The 20,083-nt window shown below is 44.0% G+C and overlaps 1 protein-coding gene across 1 annotated transcript; it reads left to right on the forward strand.

Moving 5' to 3' along the window:
• The first annotated feature begins 17,278 nt into the window (after window positions 1-17,278).
• On the forward strand, window positions 17,279-19,041 carry LOC141162521 (E3 ubiquitin/ISG15 ligase TRIM25-like). The gene has a single exon (XM_073648699.1). It carries the CDS (start codon window positions 17,293-17,295, stop codon window positions 19,039-19,041), a length of 1,749 nt encoding a protein of 582 aa, XP_073504800.1. The 5' UTR covers window positions 17,279-17,292.
• The last annotated feature ends 1,042 nt before the right edge of the window (window positions 19,042-20,083 follow it).

The raw sequence follows: 20,083 nt of genomic DNA on the forward strand, positions 1-20,083 counted from the left end.
GGAGATGGGGCCTTCTTTTGGAGATCACTCTCCCTGGACGCTGGGGCCTCTGTGACTCCTAGCCCTGGTACTGTAGTCAGCGTTGGTCGACCTGGGACTTGTAGTCCTCCAGGTGTCCGGTGGTCCCTACTGGGTGTAAAGGACCCTGTAGGCGCGGACCCGTTGTCCGGTGTATATTTCGGGGTGAGCCTGGTACGCTCCTCTGCCCCCTTCAACTCCTCCTCTCTCCTTTCCTCTTTGCCGTCGGCCACACTCAGGGCCCTCGCTACGGCAGCAGCAGATGAGCTGCATCTTCGCTGCTCCAGCGTCAGCACGCTCTCCACTCAGACTAAACTCTAAACTCACTTCTGACTAACTGAGCTGCCTGGCTCCACCCTCCATATATATCTCCCTAACGGGCTCCCTCTGCTAGTCTGAGGTGGTAGGGTGGAGGTGTGTGAATGTAATGAGGGCCTCTTGTGGAGAAGTCCATCCATGCACCCTACTGGATTCTTTGGCACCTGTGCGCAGCAGGGCACCACAGTGCCTCCCACCAATCCTCTCTCTATTTTGGTACCAAGTGCACTTGGGCAGACCTAGATCGTTTTGTGACTTCTTGGGACTTGACAAAGAATCGAATGTTTTCAATGAAGGAGCAGTCTATAGAGTCTGGAGCGATGTGCTGTGATGCTCTGAGAAAATGGGCTACTCAGAAACAATCAAAGCAGTCTGTACTCCTGACTAATGTGACATGGCAAAAAGGTTGTTATGTTCTGCTACCAGAGCTAAGGAAAGAGAGGAGATCTGTCCCTACGATAGAACTCAGCTTAATCCCTACGATGTAACAGGGGACCTGATCCTGCGATCAGACCTGCTAAAGTCCTAAGCTAGTCTGTACGGAGACCTATAGATGTGGGGAAGGAATCCCTACAAGTACTAAGGACTGGGAGGAAAATGGGACACCTCCTAACAGAAATAGTAGCAGACAGACGAACAAACAAAATATATAGAACATAGAGGTCCGTAGACCAAGCAAACTAACAGAGTTAGATACAGAGCACAGGCTAGCTACAAAGTAGTTATACAATGAAGTCCAGCAAAGCCAGAAGGGCGGAGCAGGATTAAATAGGCCAACAAGGTCATGTGACCAGCAAAGGAAAAAACCTAAGAGCAAGGTTCTAACAAAGGTGAGAGTACAGAGATGTACTTTGGACAGTTACAGTTAAGGTGGGCAGATATGGGGTACAGTCCCAGGAACCCCGTTGACATTAAAATACTAATAAATGCATTAATTGATGGTATAAATAAGATTTTTGGGGTAAGCAGTAAAGACAGCGAGACCTGAATGGAGAGACATGGATACAAAAGACCTTTTGCAAGTAGCTAAGGGAGTTGAACAAAGTCCAAACGACCGGTCATGTATGCTAGAGAACAAGGAAAACAGTTGAAACTGAAGGATAGACTGTTTGCATCCAGAGATGTAGAAGTGGAGGAGAAGTTTGATGCTGGAATAGTCCAGAAGAAGTTCTTGAGATCATTGGGAATAGGGTTATTCAGCAAAGACATCAAGTTGCAGCTGAAACAGTACCTAGAAGATCCTGGCATTCTGGACAAAGTCCTAATTGAAAAAATGAATGAAGCTGCTATTTTGGAGTCAACGAGCGAACAGAAGTTAAAGAAAGGCTCTGCTCCTAAAATCGCCAAAATGAATCAGCTGAAGTTGGTGGTGGATGCAATCGCGACATCACTTGCCATACCCAACGCCGTGGCAGAAAATGTGATTCATAGAGTAAAGAAAGCACAGAATGCAGTGGACCTAAAAGAAGTCAAGGTAGGCTGGCGCCGAACCATCATCCCTAAAAACCAAATGGTGGGGGTGAGGTGTGGAGTCCGGGTAGAATCAGGAAGAAAAGTCCAGAAAAGACTGTTCGTGCCAAAAGACTCCTCAGGACTTCCTGAAGGCCTAGTTCAAGGTGAGACACTGCTTACGATTCCTACTGGTGGGTTTTCTCGAGTGACAGTACTGGTGATGAATACTATGAAACACGAAATTAGACTGGATCCAAAGACTATTAGGTCACGTTGAAACCATTAAAACGATATATCCAGCCAGTGTGAGACCTGCCCAGGGGTCTACCGTATATTCTGTCTCCCCACCAATGAACAGGAGTCGCCCAGGGGAGGAAATTGCACAACCCACCTCAGGGTCCTGGGATCCCCCAGTATCCCTGGAACACTTGTGTGCTGAAGATATAGCGATAGCAAAACAGATGCTGAGAGAGGCGTGTCATACATTCTTTAAAGATGACTCTGATATAGGCTGTATCCCGTCATTGCAATTGAAAATCAATTTGAAAGACACGACTCCAGTAACCAGAAGTTACATGTCTATGCCGAAACCATTACACCGTGAAGTGAAAGAATATTTACAAGCCCTAATCAACAGAGGTTGGGTCCAAAAGTCGAAGTCTTCTTATTCCTCTCCTATTGTCTGTGTTAGGAAGAAGGACGGCACGTTGAGACTCTGCTGTGATTACTGGGAACTAAACCGGAAGTCCGTATCTGATCGGCACCAGATACCAAAGATTCAAGATAGGCTATCCAGCATATCAGGAAATACCTGGTTCTCTGTCCTCTATCAGAGTAAAGCATACCATCAAGGGTTTGTCGAAGAGTCCAGTAGACCCTTGACAGCATTTATCACACTGTGGGGGTTATATGAGTGGATCTGCATACCGTTTGGACTTCGTTCAGCTCCAGCAGAATTCCAGAGGATCATGGAGACCTGTTTGGAAGGATTGAGGGACGATATCTGCCAGCCATACTTGGATGACAATGTGGTACACAGCAAAACCTTCTGGGAGCATGTTGAACACGTGAGGACCGTATTACAGCGGTATCAACAACACGGAGTTAAGTTGACCCCAAAGAAGTGTGAACTGTTAAAAAGACAAGTCCGATTTCTAGGGAAAATTGTGTCTGGAGAAGGATATACTATGGACCCAGCAGAAATCGCTCTGGTACTGGCCTTAAAAGACAAGCGGCCCTCTACCGTCGGGGAGTTAAGGCAGATCTTAGGATTCCTCTCCTACTATCGTACTTGCGTTCGGAACTTTTCCAGGATTGCCGCCCTGCTATACCTCCTTTTGGGAGAGGGCGACAGAGTTAACAACACCGACGGAGAAAAAGACGAGCGTGGGTAGGACCGGGCTTAAAAGAAACAATGCCATTTTGTCCCAACAGCCCATTCTCTGGACAGCAGACCACCAGGAGTTATTGGAACAACTAGTAGACTACCTGGTAAAACCACCCATCTTGGGATATCCTGATTTCAATTTACCATTTGTTCTTCATTGTGACGCTTCTCAAGTTGGACTGGGAGCTGCCCTGTATCAGCATCAAGATGGAAAATTGAGTCCTCGGTTACGGTTCTAGAACATTGACAGATGCCGAGAAGAATTACCATCTACATTCCGGAAAATGGGAGTTCCTAGCAATGAAATGGGCTATCTGTGAATGCTTTAGAGATTCTCTACTACAGCAAAGAGTTTGAGGTCAAAGGGTTGTTGTCAGTGTATACCTGTTATGTTCTGCTACCAGAGCTAAGGAAAGAGAGGAGATCTGTCCCTACGATAGAACTCGGCTGAATCCCTACGATGTAACAGGGAACCTGATCCTGCGATCAGACCTGCTAAAGTCCTAAGCTAGTCTGTACGGAGACCTATAGATGTGGGGAAGGAATCCCTACAAGTACTAAGGACTGGGAGGAAACTGGGACACCTCCTAACAGAAATAGTAGCAGACAGACAAACAAACAAAATATATAGAACACTGAGGTCCGTAGACCAAGCAAACTAACAGAGTTAGATACAGAGCACAGGCTAGCTAGAAAGTAGTTATACAATGAAGTCCAGCAAAACCAGAAGGGCGGAGCAGGATTAAATAGGCCAACGAGGTCATGTGACCAGCAAAGGAAAAAACCTAAGAGCAAGGTTCTAACAGTACCCCCCCTTCTAAGAGGATCCTCCGGATCCCCTAGGACCAGGCTTATCAGGAAATCTCCTGTGAAACGCTCTGATAAGTCTGGACGCGGAAACATCATCTGACCTCACCCAAGAGTTATCCTCGGGTCCGAAACCTTTCCAGGCCACCAGATACTGCAAACTACCTCTATACCGTCTAGAGTTAAGGATGCGAGAAATTTCATATTCCCCGTCCTCCACCACCGGAGGAACAGAGGCAGAGGCGTCACCATCCGACACAACAGCTTTTTTTAACAGAGAGACATGAAATACCGGATTAATTCTCCAGGAGGTAGGAACCTCCAACCTAACAGCAGATTGGTTGACAACCTGAAGCACCTTAAAGGGCCCTACAAACTTGGGACCCAATTTCTTAGAAGGAATCCTCAACCGCAGATTCCTAGAGGACAACCAAACCATGTCTCCAACAGCGAACAAAACCTCCTGTCGTTTCCTATCAAAGTAGTCTTTAGATTTTCTGTTGGCCTCCTGAAGATTACCACGCACATCTGTCCAAACTCTCTCCAAATCACCGGAAAAATTCTCCTCCTCAGGCACGGCAGATCCCAACTTGGAGAACGACCCAAACGACGGATGTCTCCCAGAACAACAAAAAAAAGGCGAACAACCAGCAGAAGAAGATGTATGATTGTTCAGAGCAAATTCAGCAAGTGGCAGAAACTCAGACCACCCCTCTTGATTGTCTGCCACAAAACAACGCAAGAACTGCTCAACATCCTGGTTTTTCCTTTCTGTCTGGCCATTAGATTCAGGATGATATCCGGACGAGAACGACAAATGAACTCCCAACCTGTCACAAAAGGCACGCCAAAAACGAGCCACGAACTGAGGACCCCTATCAGAAACAATGTCAGTAGGAACGCCATGAAGTCTGACAATTTCCTTGACAAAGGCCTTAGCGAGAGTTTTAGCGCAGGGCAGTTTGACGAAGGGAACCAAGTGACACATCTTGCTAAAACGGTCCACGACCACCCAGATGACAGTAAAACCCTCAGAGGTGGGAAGGTCAGTTATAAAGTCCATAGCCAAATGTGTCCAAGGAGCACTAGGAACCTCCAAAGGACAAAGCAACCCCGCAGCAGGAGTATGTGAGGACTTAGATCTAGCACATATAGTACATTGACGCACCCACTTAATGACTTCCTTCTGCCATCCAGGCCACCAAAAACTGCGACCCACCAGTCTCTTGGTTTCAGAGATTCCGGGATGACCTGCCAACCGAGATTCGTGACACTCAATAAACAAATCTCTCCTAAAGGTCCCAGGCACAAACAACCTCCCATGAGGAGTGTTAGATGGGGCATTCTCCTGTGCTTTAAGAATCTCCTCTTCCAAAACGGAGTCCAAAGCAGCTATCACAACACCTTCTTGTAAAATGTTCTCCTCTTTCTCAACACCGACTATGGGAGAAAAACTGCGAGACAAGGCATCCGCCTTAACATTCTTAGTACCAGGGATGTAAGTAACGGAGAAATTAAACCGCGAGAAAAACAGTGCCCACCTAACCTGACGGGCATTCAGGCGCTTGGCAGCATCAAGATATATCAGATTTTTATGATCCGTAAGAACCTGAACGGGAAATTCCGCACCTTCCAAGAAGTGGCGCCAGTGTTCAAATGCGAGTTTAATAGCCAATAATTCCCGATTACCAATATCGTAATTCAGTTCAGTCTCCGAAAATTTTTTTGCAAAAAAGGCACAGGGATGTAATCCATCCCCGTTATCCTGAGACAATACTGCGCCAACCCCCACCGAAGAAGCATGAACCTCAACCAAAAACGGCTTAGTCACATCAGGCTGCATAAGGATGGGAGCAGAGGTGAACCTCTCCTTGAGATACACAAAAGCTTCAATGGCCTCAGAAGACCACTGAACCGCATCAGCACCTTTCCTGGTGAGATCGGTCAGAGGTTTGACAATACTAGAAAAAATTTTTATGAATTTTCTGTAATAATTGGCGAAACCTAAAAACCTCTGTATCGATTTCAAACCAATAGGCCTAGGCCATTCCTGTACAGCTTGAACTTTAACCGGGTCCATCTCAAAACCTTCGCTGGAGATAATGTAGCCCAAAAAACTAATTCTCTGTACAGCGAACTCACATTTCTCCAGCTTAGCAAAAAGCGAATTGTCCATTAATAACTGTAATACCTCACGTACGCTCCGCCAATGAGACTCCAGATCAGGCGAATAAATCAGAATGTCATCCAAATACACAACCACATTTTTGCCGATCAAAGGTCTAAGGATGTCATTAATAAGATTCTGAAAAAATGCAGGAGCATTAGTAAGACCAAAAGGCATAACCAGATTCTCAAAATGACCCACAGGAGTGTTAAAAGCAGTCTTCCATTCGTCACCCTCCTTCATGCGCAACAGATTGTATGCCCCCTTAAGGTCGATTTTAGAGAACCACTTGGCCCCCATTAACTGGTTAAACAGATCAGGAATCAATGGCAGTGGGTAAGGATTGCGTACAGTAATTTTGTTAATCTCACGAAAATCCAGACAAGGACGTAAACCGCCGTCCTTTTTTTTTACAAAAAAAAATCCAACCGCCACAGGAGACTTAGAGGGCCTAATGTGACCGGCGGCCAAACTTGTCTGTATGTATTCATCCAAAGCCTTCCTCTCAGGAATAGTAAGGTTAAATAAACGACTTTTAGGAAGAGTCGCTCCAGGGACAAATTCAATAGAACAATCATAGTCTCTATGGGGAGGCAAAACCTGCGATTCCTTCTCAGAAAAAAACTCTCCAAAAATCCTGAATAGGAACAGGCAATTCTCCCCTATCCAAAGCTGCAATACGCCCGTTACAACACTTGTCATAACATTTATGGCTCCAGGATTTAATTTCACTGGTAGACCAATCCAGTACAGGATTGTGAAATTTTAACCAGGGCAATCCCAATATTACTGGAGAAGGCAAGTTATTCAAAACTACCAAATCCAATTTCTCATGGTGAACACCATTAATAGTGAGAGGAAATTCACAGACCTTGAGAGTAATATTCTTCAAAGGGGAACCATCCACAGAAACCACAGCAATGGGGGATGATAAAGGTTCGGGTTTTAAATTGAGTCTTTCCAAGAATCCCCCATCAATTACATTCAGAGTAGATCCACAATCAACGAACACCCGAAATTCCATTAATTTTTCCTGAGCAATCGTGGAAGCAGCTAAAAATACACCCTTGGAATTTAAAGAGGCAATACGGGCATGACTGACCATTTTTTTTTCTTTCTTCATACGAAGCTCACAGCCTTTAATCAAATGACCAGATTTTCCGCAATAGAAACACAAGCCTTCAGAAAATCTACGGTCTTTTTCTTGAGAGCGAGGTGCCACCGATCCAATCTCCATCGGTTCACCACTGTTAGTACACACATTCTCATAACCAGAAACTGACATAGCAGAGGATTTGCTCTAATTAACCCTTGCACGCAGTCTCCTATCCACCCGTATAGCTAATTGCATAGCCTGTTGCAAATCTTCAGGTGTAGGATAAGCAATTAGCAGGTCTTTAACCCTTTCATTGAGCCCAGCAAGAAATAGACTTTTCAGAGCAGAATCGTTCCACCCTGTTTGAGTAGACCAACGACGGAAATGAGTACAATATTTTTCCACATTACCTGATCCCTGTCTCAAACGTCTTAACTCAGTCTCAGCTGATGCGACACGGTCAGGATCATCATATAATAGTCCCAAAGCAGAAAAAAAAAACTATCCACTGATCTGAAGCATGTATCACTAGGTTGCAAAGAAAAGGCCCACTCCTGAGGCTCTTTGCGCAAAAGTGACATTATGAACCCTATGCGCTGGGATTCATCCCCAGAGGACTTGGGTCTCAAACGAAAATACAATAAGCAAGCATTTTTAAATGAAAAAAATTCTCGGTGTTCACCAAAAAATAAATCCGGCAAACATACCTTAGGCTCCAAGAAATGTGCTCCAGGACAGTTACTCACGTGCTGACGGAGCTCGGCCACCTCCAGAGAGAGTCCCTGCAGGCGATGAGCCAAATCCTGAACCGACACCATGATGGAACAGAAAAATCTTTCCTTAGAGAATTTGCAGGCTGGACTTACTGTTATGTTCTGCTACCAGAGCTAAGGAAAGAGAGGAGATCTGTCCCTACGATAGAACTCAGCTGAATCCCTACGATGTAACAGGGAACCTGATCCTGCGATCAGACCTGCTAAAGTCCTAAGCTAGTCTGTACGGAGACCTATAGATGTGGGGAAGGAATCCCTACAAGTACTAAGGACTGGGAGGAAAATGGGACACCTCCTAACAGAAATAGTAGCAGACAGACAAACAAACAAAATATATAGAACACTGAGGTCCGTAGACCAAGCAAACTAACAGAGTTAGATACAGAGCACAGGCTAGCTAGAAAGTAGTTATACAATGAAGTCCAGCAAAGCCAGAAGGGCGGAGCAGGATTAAATAGGCCAACGAGGTCATGTGACCAGCAAAGGAAAAAACCTAAGAGCAAGGTTCTAACAATACCTATGTCCTTACTATAGCCAAACTGAATGCAACGGGTCAGAGATGGGTCGGTGAACTAGCTGACTTCAGTTTCAGCATCAAGTACAGGCCAGGAAAATGCAATGCAGATGCTGACGGATTGTCGAGAATGCCACTAGAGCCTGAGGAGTTCATGCAAGAATGCTTGGAGGAAGTCAGTCTGGAAGAAATTGAGAGAACTACCTAAGCAGTGCAAGCTTATCAGGAGGAAGACACTCCATTGTGATGTCCGTTGACGGTGGAAACAACCATAAAAGCGAGAGAACAAGATCACCCCCTGTCCATTCAACAACAACTAAAAGGGAAAATCCATAGAGCACAACGGGAAGATCAGATAATTGGTAGAATACTACTTTATGTGGACCAAAATCGGTTTCCAAGTAAACGAGAGAGAGAGACAATGAGTCACCAGCAGTATCTGTTTTAATTAAAGAATGGACGAAGCTCTACCTTAGTGAAGACTGTATCCTGTATCGTAAAGGAGGACAAAACCGGCAGTTGGTACTACCCAGAGTATTCCGTAGGTTTGGTCTTCAAAGAACTCCATGAAAATATGGGACACCTGGGAGTGGAAAGGACAACCAACTTGATCCGTGAACGTTTCTTCTGGCTGTACATGCAGAGAGATATTGAGAGGTACGTGACCAGGGAGTGTGGGTGTCTGAAAGATAAACGTCCCAACACATCAACCCGGGCACCTATGTGCAACATCCAAACTGCGTATCAGTTTGAGATGGTCTCAATAGACTTTCTACATCTCGAGACGTGCAAGGGTGGTTACGAATACATATTGGTGGTGATGGACCATTTTTACTCGCTTTGCCCAAGCATATGCCGCCACCACCAATAAAGCTGGTCGAACAGCAGCAGACAAGATCTTCAATGATTTTGCTTTGAGGTTTGGGCTCCCTATGAGGTTACTACGACCAAGGAAGAGAATTTGAGAACCAGCTCTTTGCCAAGCTAGGAAAGTACTGTAGAGTTCCGAGATCCCACACAACGCCCTATCACCCAGAGGGTAATGGACAAGTGGAACATTTTAACCGGACATTATTGTCGATGTTGCGCACTTTAACAGCTGATGAGAAGAAAGACTGGAAGAGTTCTCCGTCAAAAGTGGTACACGCCTATAACTGTACGAAGAGCGACACAACGGGTTACTCACCCTTCTTCCTATTGTATGGATGATCGCCAAGACTGCCAATTGACATCATGTTCGATAAACCGGTGTCAGAGACTTGCAGAACGTGTCCGGAGTACGTTCGGAAATGGAAGGAACGGATGGCAGAGGCATACAACATATTGTCCAAAGTGGTTACGCAAGGACAAAACAAGAGTAAAGAGTACTATGATCGAAAATATTATGGAGCAGAATTGGCACCGGAAAGCCAGGTGCTAGTCAAGAACGTACATGAGGAAAGGTGGTCCAGGACAACTTTGTTCATACTGGGAAGACCAAGGTATATGTGGTCATAAAGAGGAAAGCCGATGACAGTCCAGCATATGAAATCCGATTGGAAAGCGGGGACAAGAAAACCAGAATAGTCCATCGGAATTTATTACTACCTTGTGATTATCTCCCACCACAACAAGACTTCGCAGAAGCAGACCGAGATCGACTAAGAGACCACCACAGATTGAAGCTTCGGTGGTGGATAGTGACCTTGAAAGTTCTGATGGAGAAGAACACACTGTTGTATTTCTCGGGCTGGCAAGGAGAGGGATGTACCATCGTCAGGAGAGTGAACTAAGTCCTGAGGCTCCAGAGTTCGTACCAAGGAGTACAGATGAAGTCCATTTCAGATCTGATGATCGAACACCGGTCACTGGAGAGACTGATCGACACTCAGGAGAAGCGGAATTATCAGACCGTGTGGAACCAGGTGATTCCGGAGAAGTACAGGAACTTACAGAGACCGTTACAGGAGCATCTGGGGAAGCACGGAAAATGAGTGCGGCGGAAGAAACTCCTGTGACCGAAGAACCCGTGGTATCTGAGGAACAACCCACCAGGAGGATGTTGACTCGAGAAGTGAGGAGGCCCGTGATGCTGACGTATGAGACTCTTGGTGAACCGAGTCAAGTGCCAAGGACTGTCGACTGGAAACGGGTATCTCTGCCTACGGACCGGGAAAGTCCACTGGAGTGGTATTCACCACCAAGAGGCAGTATAGAAGATGTTGCCTGGTGGAAAGACTTGTTTTCATGCTTTGATTTTCCTTTAAAAGACTTTGTAGAAACAAAGAACTGTTTAAAGCCTAGTGAGAGAGAGAGCTGGTTGAAGATGTACCAAAAGCTCCAGCGGAATACATGCTGATTGTTTGTTTATTTCTTAAAGGAGTACTCAAGAAAACGGTCTTAGAATAGGTTTTTATAAATGTTATGCAATTTGTATATAAAGTTACTCAACTTTCACCACTGTCTCAGAATTGGTCAGATTGACCAATTAAGACGAATGTGGAGGACGACATTCAAAAAAAGGGGAAGAGTGTGATATGCAGAAGTAGTGCTGTTGCTTCAAAAGCATCCAGCAACTGTTACAAATAACACAAGCACAGGAGACAGGAAGTGTTGTGCTTCAGAAGCATCCAGCAACTAGAGGGGTTAACACAATCACATGAGACAGGGAGTGTTTTAGCAAAGCCCCAGTTGGATTGTGGGGAACTTGTTGTTGTAGTCTGGCTGAAGCCGAAGAGAAAGGTGGTGTGTTATCTAGGTCTGACAGAAGGCAACTGAACAGGATTCAGATCAGGAGAGAAACTAAGCACAGGTCAGAAACTCCATGAATTAACAGTGCAGAGTATTATTGGGCAGGAAGATGAGGACTGGATGGAATTGTGTCACAGTGACCCTTCCCCGCTCCATCTCCATGCAGGATAAAGAATGCTGTGTACTATTGTGTCCTTGTGAAGGAAAAGCCTATGGTTGTGCATGCATAGATCTAATCTATGCTGAATTATGCTACTGAAGAGACAGTAATACTGCGCCTTGTGAAGAAACTACTGTATTGTTACTGGAGCCGGTAGCGCAAGAAACTCAGACTGTACTGTAATGAAGATTGTTGCTGTAATATCCCTGAATTGCACTGGCAGTGCTTCAGCTTAAATTCCACTGTTAAAGACTCTTGTCAGATGTGTCTGGTCAGCAATTGAATCTATCGTGTACCTGAGAGAAGCTGCAGCCTATGGTCGCCCTGAGTAACGGTTCCCCCAGGAATCCAAAGAATTCATGTAACCTGTCTCGCCCTATCTGAACCTAGCGGCGTGCGTGTAACAATAAGAAACTTGCGCACATGGTATTTAACCCCTTAACAACATCTGACGTACTAATACGCATCTGTGCCCTGGGACTTAAGAGCCAGACCCGTATTAGTACGTCATCGCGATCGCGCGCGCACACAGGCTGTGCGGGCACGATCGCCGCCGGGTGTCAGCTGATTGTCACAGCTGACACCCGGTACTACAGTCATATGAAAAAGTTTGGGCACCCCTATTAATCTTAAGCTTAATGTTTTCTAAAAATTGGTGTTTTTGCAACAGCTATTTCAGTTTGATATATGTAATAACTGTTGGACACAGTAATGTTTCTGCCTTGAAATGAGGTTTATTGTACTAGCAGAAAATGTGCAATCTGCATTCAAACAAAATTTGACAGGTGCATAAGTATGGGCACCTCACCAGAAAAGTGACATTAATATTTAGTAGATCCTCCTTTTGCAAAAATAACAGCCTCTAGTCGCTTCCTGTAGCTTTTAATGAGTTCCTGGAACCTGGATGAAGGTATTTTTGACCATTCCTCTTTACAAAACAATTCCAGTTCAGTTAAGTTTGATGGTCGCCGAGCATGGATAGCCCTCTTCGAATGATCCCACAGATGTTCAATGATATTCAGGTCTGGGGACTGGGATGGCCATTCCAGAACATTGTAATTGTTCCTCTGCATGAATGTCTGAGTAGATTTGGAGCGGTGTTTTGGATCATTGTCTTGCTGAAAGATCCATCCCCTGCGTAGCTTCAACTTTATCACTGATTCTTGAACATTATTGTCAAGAATCTGCTGATACTGAGTGGAATCCATGCGTCCCTCAACTTTAACAAGATTCCCGGTGCCGGCATTGGCCACACAGCCCCAAAGCATGTTGGAACCTCCACCAAATTTTACTGTGGGTAGCAAGTGTTTGTCTTGGAATGCTGTGTTTTTTTGCCGCCATGCATAACGCACTTTTGTATGACCAAACAACTCAATCTTGGGTTCATCAGTCCACAGGACCTTCTTCCAAAAAGAAATTGGCTTCTCCAAATGTGCTTTTGCATACCTTAGCCGACTCTGTTTGTGGCGTGCTTGCAGAAACGGCTTCTTTCGCATCACTCTCCCATACAGCTTCTCCTTGTGCAAAGTGCATTGTATAGTTGACCGATGCACAGTGACACCATCTGCAGCAAGTTGATGCTGCAGCTCTCTGGAGGTGGTCTGAGGATTGTCCTTGACTGATCTCACCATTCTTCTTCTCTGCCTTTCTGATGTTTTTCTTGGCCTGCCATTTCTGGCCTTAACAAGAACAGTCCCTGTGTTCTTCCATTTCCTTACTATGATCCTCACAGTGGAAACTGACAGGTGAAATCTCTGAGACAGCTTTTTGTATGCTTCCCCTTAACAACTATGTTGAATAATCGTTGTTTTAAAATCATTTGACAGTTGTTTTGAGGAGCCCATGATGCCACTCTTCAGAGGAGATTCAAACAGGAGAACAACTTGCAAGTGGCCACTTTAAGTAGCTTTTCTCATGATTGCATACACCTGGCTATGAAGTTCAAAGCTCAATGAGGTTACAAAACCAAAAAAAGTGCTTTAGTAAGTCAGTAAAAAGTAGGTAGGAGTATTTAAAACAAGAAAATGATAAGGGTGCCCATACTTATGCACCTGTCAAATTTTGTTTGAATGCAGATTGCACATTTTCTGTTAGTACAATAAACCTCATTTCAAGGCAGAAACATTACTGTGTCCAACAGTTATTACATATATCAAACTAAAATAGCTGTTGCAAAAACACCAATTTTTATAAAACATTAAGCTTAAGATTAATAGGGGTGCCCAAACTTTTTCATATGACTGTATGTGCAGGGAGCGGTCCTGCACCGCTCCCAGCACATTAACCCCTGCGATGCTGCGATCGCAGCATTGCGGGGGCAAGGGAAGGTGATCGCAGATACTCACCTCCTCTTCCGGCTTCCAGCGCTGTCTGCAAAGGCTTCCCGGGTGTTGCCATGACGACTCGATGTCGTCAGGACAACATCCGGGTCACCAGAGAGCAGGAAGATTGTTTGGACATGCGCAGTGCATCTCCAAACAATCTTCTCACTTTGCAGCGCTGATAGCCTGTATGACACAGGGATGGTGCTGCATTCCTGTGCCATGCAGGCGATCAGAGGAAAAAAAGTGAAAGTCCCAGAGTGGGACAAAGTAATAAAGTATAAAAACTGTCAGTAAGTGAAAAAAAAAAAAAAAAATTGCAAAAATATAAAAAAAAAAGTAATAAAATAATCCACCAAAAATAAAAATATAATGTACCCAACAATAAATATTATTATAAAAAAAACAAACAATAAAAGTACACATATTTGGTATCGCCACGTCCGGAACAACCTGACCTATAAAACTGTCCCACTAGTTAACCCCTTCAGTGAACACGGTTAAAAAAAAAAAAAAAAAAAAAAAAAAACGAAGCAAAAAAGAATGCTTTATCACCATACCGCCAAATAAAAAATGGAATAACACGCGATCAAAAAGACGAATATAAATAAAAAAGGTACCGCTGAAAACGTCATCTCGTCACGCAAAAAACAAGCCGCCATACAGCTCCATCAGCCGAAAAATAAAAAAGTTATAGCTCTCAGAATAAAGCTATGCTAAAAAATATTTTTTTCTATAAAATTGCTTTTATTATGTAAAAGTGCAAAACATAGAAAAACGATATAAATGTGGTACCGCTGTAAACATACTGACCCGAAGAATAAAGCTGCCTTATCACTTTTACCACACGCGGAACAGAATAAAAAAAAAAAAAAAAAAAAAAAAAAAAAAAAAAAACAATTCCTGAATTGTTGGTTTTTGTTTATTCTGCCTCCCAAAAATCGGAATAGAAAGCGATCAAAAAATGTTACGTGCCTGAAAATGGCACCAATAACAACATCAACTCATCCCGCAAAAAACGAGCCATCACATGACTGTCTGCCAAAATCTGGAAAAATTATAGCTCTCAAAATATGGCGATGCAAAAACTAGATTTTACAAAAATGCGTCTTTTTGTGTGTGACAGCTGTCAGTCATAAAAACCCCATATGATTCTGGTATTGCTGTAATCACACCGACCCGAAGAATAAAGTCGTCTAATCACTTATACCGCACGAGGAACGGCGTCAAAAATAAACTCTTGGGTTAGGATTGGGCTAGGGTTAGGGCTGGGTTTGGGGTTAGGGTTGTGCTAGGGTTAGGGTTGTGCTAGGGTTAGGGTTGTGCTAGGGTTAGGGTTGTGCTAGGGTTAGGGTTGTGCTAGGGTTAGGGTTGTGCTAGGGTTAGGGTTGTGCTACGGTTAGGGCTGGGGTTGGGGTTAGGGTTGTGATGGGGTTGGGATTTTTTTCAAAAGTAAGAAAAAAGATGACGATATGGCGACTAGTGTTGAGCGCAAGTGCTCGCTACTTGAGTTTGCATCGGGTGCTCTGGTATGCATTGAGTATCGTGGGTATTTGAGTGACATGCTCGAGTCTCTGCCCCATATGCTTCGCGGCCAAAAAAACTTTACGGGGATTGCCTGCCATGCACGAGCGATCCCCGCATGGATTTTTTTGGGTGTCTAATAACCGGGAAACATGCGGAGCAGGGACTCGAGCATGTCACTCGAGCACACGCAGTACATGGTGCATACCTGAGTACCCGATGCAAACTCAAGTAGCGAGCACTTGCGCTCAAGACTAATGACAACTTATTCAATATGATGACCTAATGTAAACAAATTCTGTGTCGTACCTCTGGGTTCAAAATGTTAACTATACACCTTAATAAAATCCTTGAGGGGTATAGTTTCCAAAATGGGGTCACTTGTGGGGGAGCTCCAATGTTTGGGCACACAGGGGCTCTCCAAACGCAACATGATGTCCGCTAACAATTTGAGCCGACAATTTGTTAGCGGATACCATGTTGCGTTTGGAGAGCTACTGCGTGCATAAACATTGGAGCTCCCCCACAAGTGACCCCATTTTGGAAACTAGACCCCCCAAGGCACCTATCTAGATGCATAGTGAGCACTTGGAACCCCCAGGTGCTTCACAAATTGATTCATAAAAATGAAAGTGTTTTTTTTTTTTTTTCACTTTTTCATTTTTACGAATCAATTTGTGAAGCACCTGGGGGTTCCAAGTGCTTACTATGCATCTAGATAGGTGCCTTGGGGGGTCTAGTTTCCAAAATGGGGTCACTTGTGGGGGAGCTCCAATGTTTGGGCACACAGGGGCTCTACAAACACAACATGGCGTCCGCTAATTATTCAAGCAAATTTTACAATCAAAAAGTCAAATGGCGCTCCTTCCCTTCCGAGCCCTGCCGTGCGCCCAAACAGTGTTTTTTCCCCACATATGGGGTATCTGCGTGCCCAGGGGAAATTGCACAACAAATTTTGTGGTCCATTTTTTCTTGTTACCTCTGTGAAAATAAAAACAATTGGGTCTAAAGTAACATTTTTGTGAAAAAAGTTAAATGTTCATTTTTTTTCTTCCACATTCAAAAAATTCCTGTGAAGCACCTGAAGGGTTAATAAAGTTCTTGAATGTGGTTTTGAGCACCTTGAGGGGTGCAGTTTTTAGAATGGTGTCACTTTTGGGTATTTTCTGTCATAAAGACTTCTCAAAGGGACTTCAAATGTGATGTGGTCCCTAAAAAAAATGGTTTTGTAAATTTTGTTGGCAAAATGAGAAATCGCTGGTCAACTTTTAACCCTTATAGCTCCCTAACAAAAAAAATTTTTGGTTCCAAAATTGTGCTGATGTAAAGCAGACATGTGGGAAATGTTATTTATTAACTCTTGTGTGACATATCTCTCTGATTTAAGGGCATAAAAATTCAAATTTAGAAAATTGCAAAATTTTCAAAATTTTCGCCAAATTTCCATTTTTTTCACAAATAAACGCAAGTGATATCGAAGAAATTTTACCACAATCATGAAGTACAATATGTCACGAAAAAACAATCTCAGAATCAGGGGGATCCTTTGAAGCGTTCCAGAGTAATTACCTCATAAAGTGACAGTGGTCAGAATTGTAAAAATTGGCCTGGTCATTAACGTGCAAACCACCCTCGGGGCTTAAGGGGTTAAACAGAATTGTTTATGGTCACAATAGTGTTAATTTTCTGTTCTCCGAGCAATCGTAACAGATGGCGGAGTCTCTCAATTTGGCCTCACTGGTGATCCCGCTGTCTGACTTTGAGTCAGAACACAATCCTACAACAAAAGTGATTCAATTTTTATGGACATAAGTTTTGGTTTCTCTGCTTTCTCTTCCTTCCTTGTTCTCGTGGTGGATTCTTTATACTTCAAGCAGGTGACTTTACTACAACTCTCTTCCTACCTTACACTTTGTTAATGATTTTCTTTCTCATTATCTGAGCTGCAGGAGTTAACTTTATTCTCAAACTCTCAGTCTCTAATACATTTTTTTTCGCTTTCAGTTCCTGCTGTTTCCCACTACAATGGCGTCTGCTGAGCTGAGGGACGAGCTGAACTGCTCCTTCTGCCTGAGCCTCTATACAGATCCCGTATCCCTGAGATGTGGACACAACTTCTGCCGCTCGTGTATTGTGAGTGTGCTGGATGCCCAGGAGGCGGCTGGAGGGTATTCCTGTCCTGACTGCAGAGCAGAATATCCGGAGCGTCCGGCCCTGGAGAAGAACTGGAAGCTGAGGAACATAGTGGAGCGTTTCTCATCTACTCAGCCTGATATGGAGGCGACCAGAATCTTCTGTACTTACTGTACAAAGTCTCCTGTACCAGCTGTAAGAACATGTCTGCATTGTGAGACCTCTCTATGTGATGACCACCTAACAGCCCACAACAAGGCATTGGATCATATATTAACAGAACCCACTGGCTCTTTTGGTTACAAAAAATGTTCCCTCCACAAGAAGGTTCTGGAGTATTACTGCCCGCAGGACGCGGCTTGTCTGTGTGTGTCTTGTTGTTTGGTTGGTGAACACCGAGGACACCAGGTGGAGCTTCTGGATGAGGCTTCTGAGAAGAAGAAAAAAAAACTGAGGAAATATCTGGATGAACTAAATCCACAAAAAGCAGAAATTCAGACAAGAGTCCAGAATCTGCAGAATCATAAGAAGAAGATCCAGGAGAAAGCCTCAAATAAGAGGAAGAACATCAGTAAGATATTTATGGACATTAATAAGCAACTGGAAATGGCAGAAAAGAAAGCGCTGAGCGAGGTCTCCAGGCAGGAGGAGAAGATTGTGTCCCAGATATCTCATCTGACCAAGAAGCTGGAAATACAGGAGGACGCGCTGTCCAGGAAGATGCGTCACATGGAGGAGATGTGTCGTGTCACCGACCCAATAAGACTCTTACAAGAAAGTGACATTACAGTATGTAGTCATGGAGGTGATGAGGACACAGGGGGAGATGGTGGAGAGGTCAGTTCTGAGGAGGATATGGATGTGGGACTAGACTCAGGACATGCTGATGTTGATGTGTCTGACACCAAAGAGCAGGATAACACGATTGACCCAATAATTGTCCTAGAGAAATCAGACGAAGAAGACGCTTGTGGTAGTCAAAGTATGATTGTACAAGAAGATTCTTCAGTTAGCGACCTACATGAGACGACTGATCTAGATGAGGTTCTGATCTCACTGACTTTACACCGATCGTTGAGGGATATTGTCACCAATGTATCATCAGAACTCGGGGTCCATGTCCAAGACATATTGCTGGATGTGGACACTGCTCATAGATGGGTGAAGATATCAGAAAATCTGAAAACCGCAACAAGATCAGAAGAAGAACAAGAGAGATCGAAATCATCTGAAAGATTTCTGACATCTGCCCAGGTGTTAAGCAGAGATGTCTTCTCCTCAGGACAACGTTACTGGGAGGTAGAGTGGAACCAGATAGGAGAATGTGGCATTGGATTGTCCTATCCCAGTATAGAAAGGAAAGGAGAACGGTCTTGGATTGGACTTAATAATAAATCTTGGTGTTTGGATATGTATGCTAGACTATGTCAAGTACTGCACAACTCAATCGAATCAACCCTCAGTGTAAAGCCAACATGTCCAACACTTGGCGTCTTCTTAGACTATGAGGCTGGGCGTTTGTCCTTCTATGAGCTGTGTGACCCCATCAGACACTTGCACACCTTCATTGCCTCCTTCACTGAACCCCTACATGTTGTCTTCTATGTGTATAACGGAGCCTCTGTTACAATAAGAAGCTGAAGCCGAGATTAAATGTATTGTTAATGTGTGAATTGTCCCAGTTGGTGGTTATTAATGGGTTACTTACATCTCCTTAGCTGGTGATATATGGATAGGATATGCCTTAACTCTTGTGACTTGTGGGACCCCTCTAATCCCGAGTATTAGCGTATTCAGTTAACTCCTTCCCAACCCATGATGTAACTGTACATTACGATCGGGAAGGGGTTCCTACAAACTGGCATATAGTTACGTCATGGCAATAATGCAGGCACAGCTTATGTGCCCCCATGATTTCTGCTGGGAGATTGGCTAAGTGATAGCCAAGCTCCAGCTGTAACAGCCAGTTCTTTCCCACCCTATCGGCACCCCCGCAACGTGATAACGCGCTGCCTATAGTAGTCATCCCAACCAGAGGTCAAGTAGTGACCTCTGGGTCTGCTGGCCAGTGTGGCCTGTTGGACCATGCCGGGAGCAAGGTCTAAAAGGTGTTCTGTCAATGTCGCACTGACAAGTGTAATGTACACTATTGCAATGGTTGAAGTCTCATAGAGGGACTAAGTAAAGCTTAAAAAACTTTTTTTTTTTTCAATCTTTTATTAAAAAAAATAAACAAATCATCAAAAAATATCATACCAATAAATACCCTTATTTTATTTTTTTTTTTTATTTAACCCCTTAAGTGAACAATGTAAAAAATGGCCAAAACTAAATTTTTTTTTTATTTTTTCATAATGCAGCTGAGCAAAATGTAGACTTGATAAAACTTGATCAAAAAGTCGTATGTAAACAGCAATGGGATCCCTGAAAACGTCATCTTGTCCCACAAAAAAACAATTCCCAACAATTGATTCATACATGAAGAAAGCGAGGTGGCACACTGATGTAATAAAATCTTCTTTTATTCCATTTCCATTAAAAATGCAGGGAAGCGGCGCCTTTTGCGGACGACGGCCGTTTCGCGTGTCTATCACGCTTCTACGGGTCCAGGCATTGATTGTTGGGAATCTCTCTCAAGTAAAACTAACAGGTCAAGCAAATTCTTATCCTCTCTTGCTGACAA

Source organism: Phyllobates terribilis, unplaced genomic scaffold, assembly GCF_046119375.1.
Source record: "Phyllobates terribilis strain yellow unplaced genomic scaffold, ASM4611937v1 Scaffold_9__5_contigs__length_417890890, whole genome shotgun sequence".
NCBI lineage: Eukaryota > Metazoa > Chordata > Amphibia > Anura > Dendrobatidae > Phyllobates > Phyllobates terribilis.

What these genes read in the sequence shown, in the direction of transcription:
- LOC141162521 (XM_073648699.1), top strand. Translation starts at nt 17,293, where the DNA reads ATGGCGTCTGCTGAGCTGAGGGACGAGCTGAACTGCTCCTTCTGCCTG.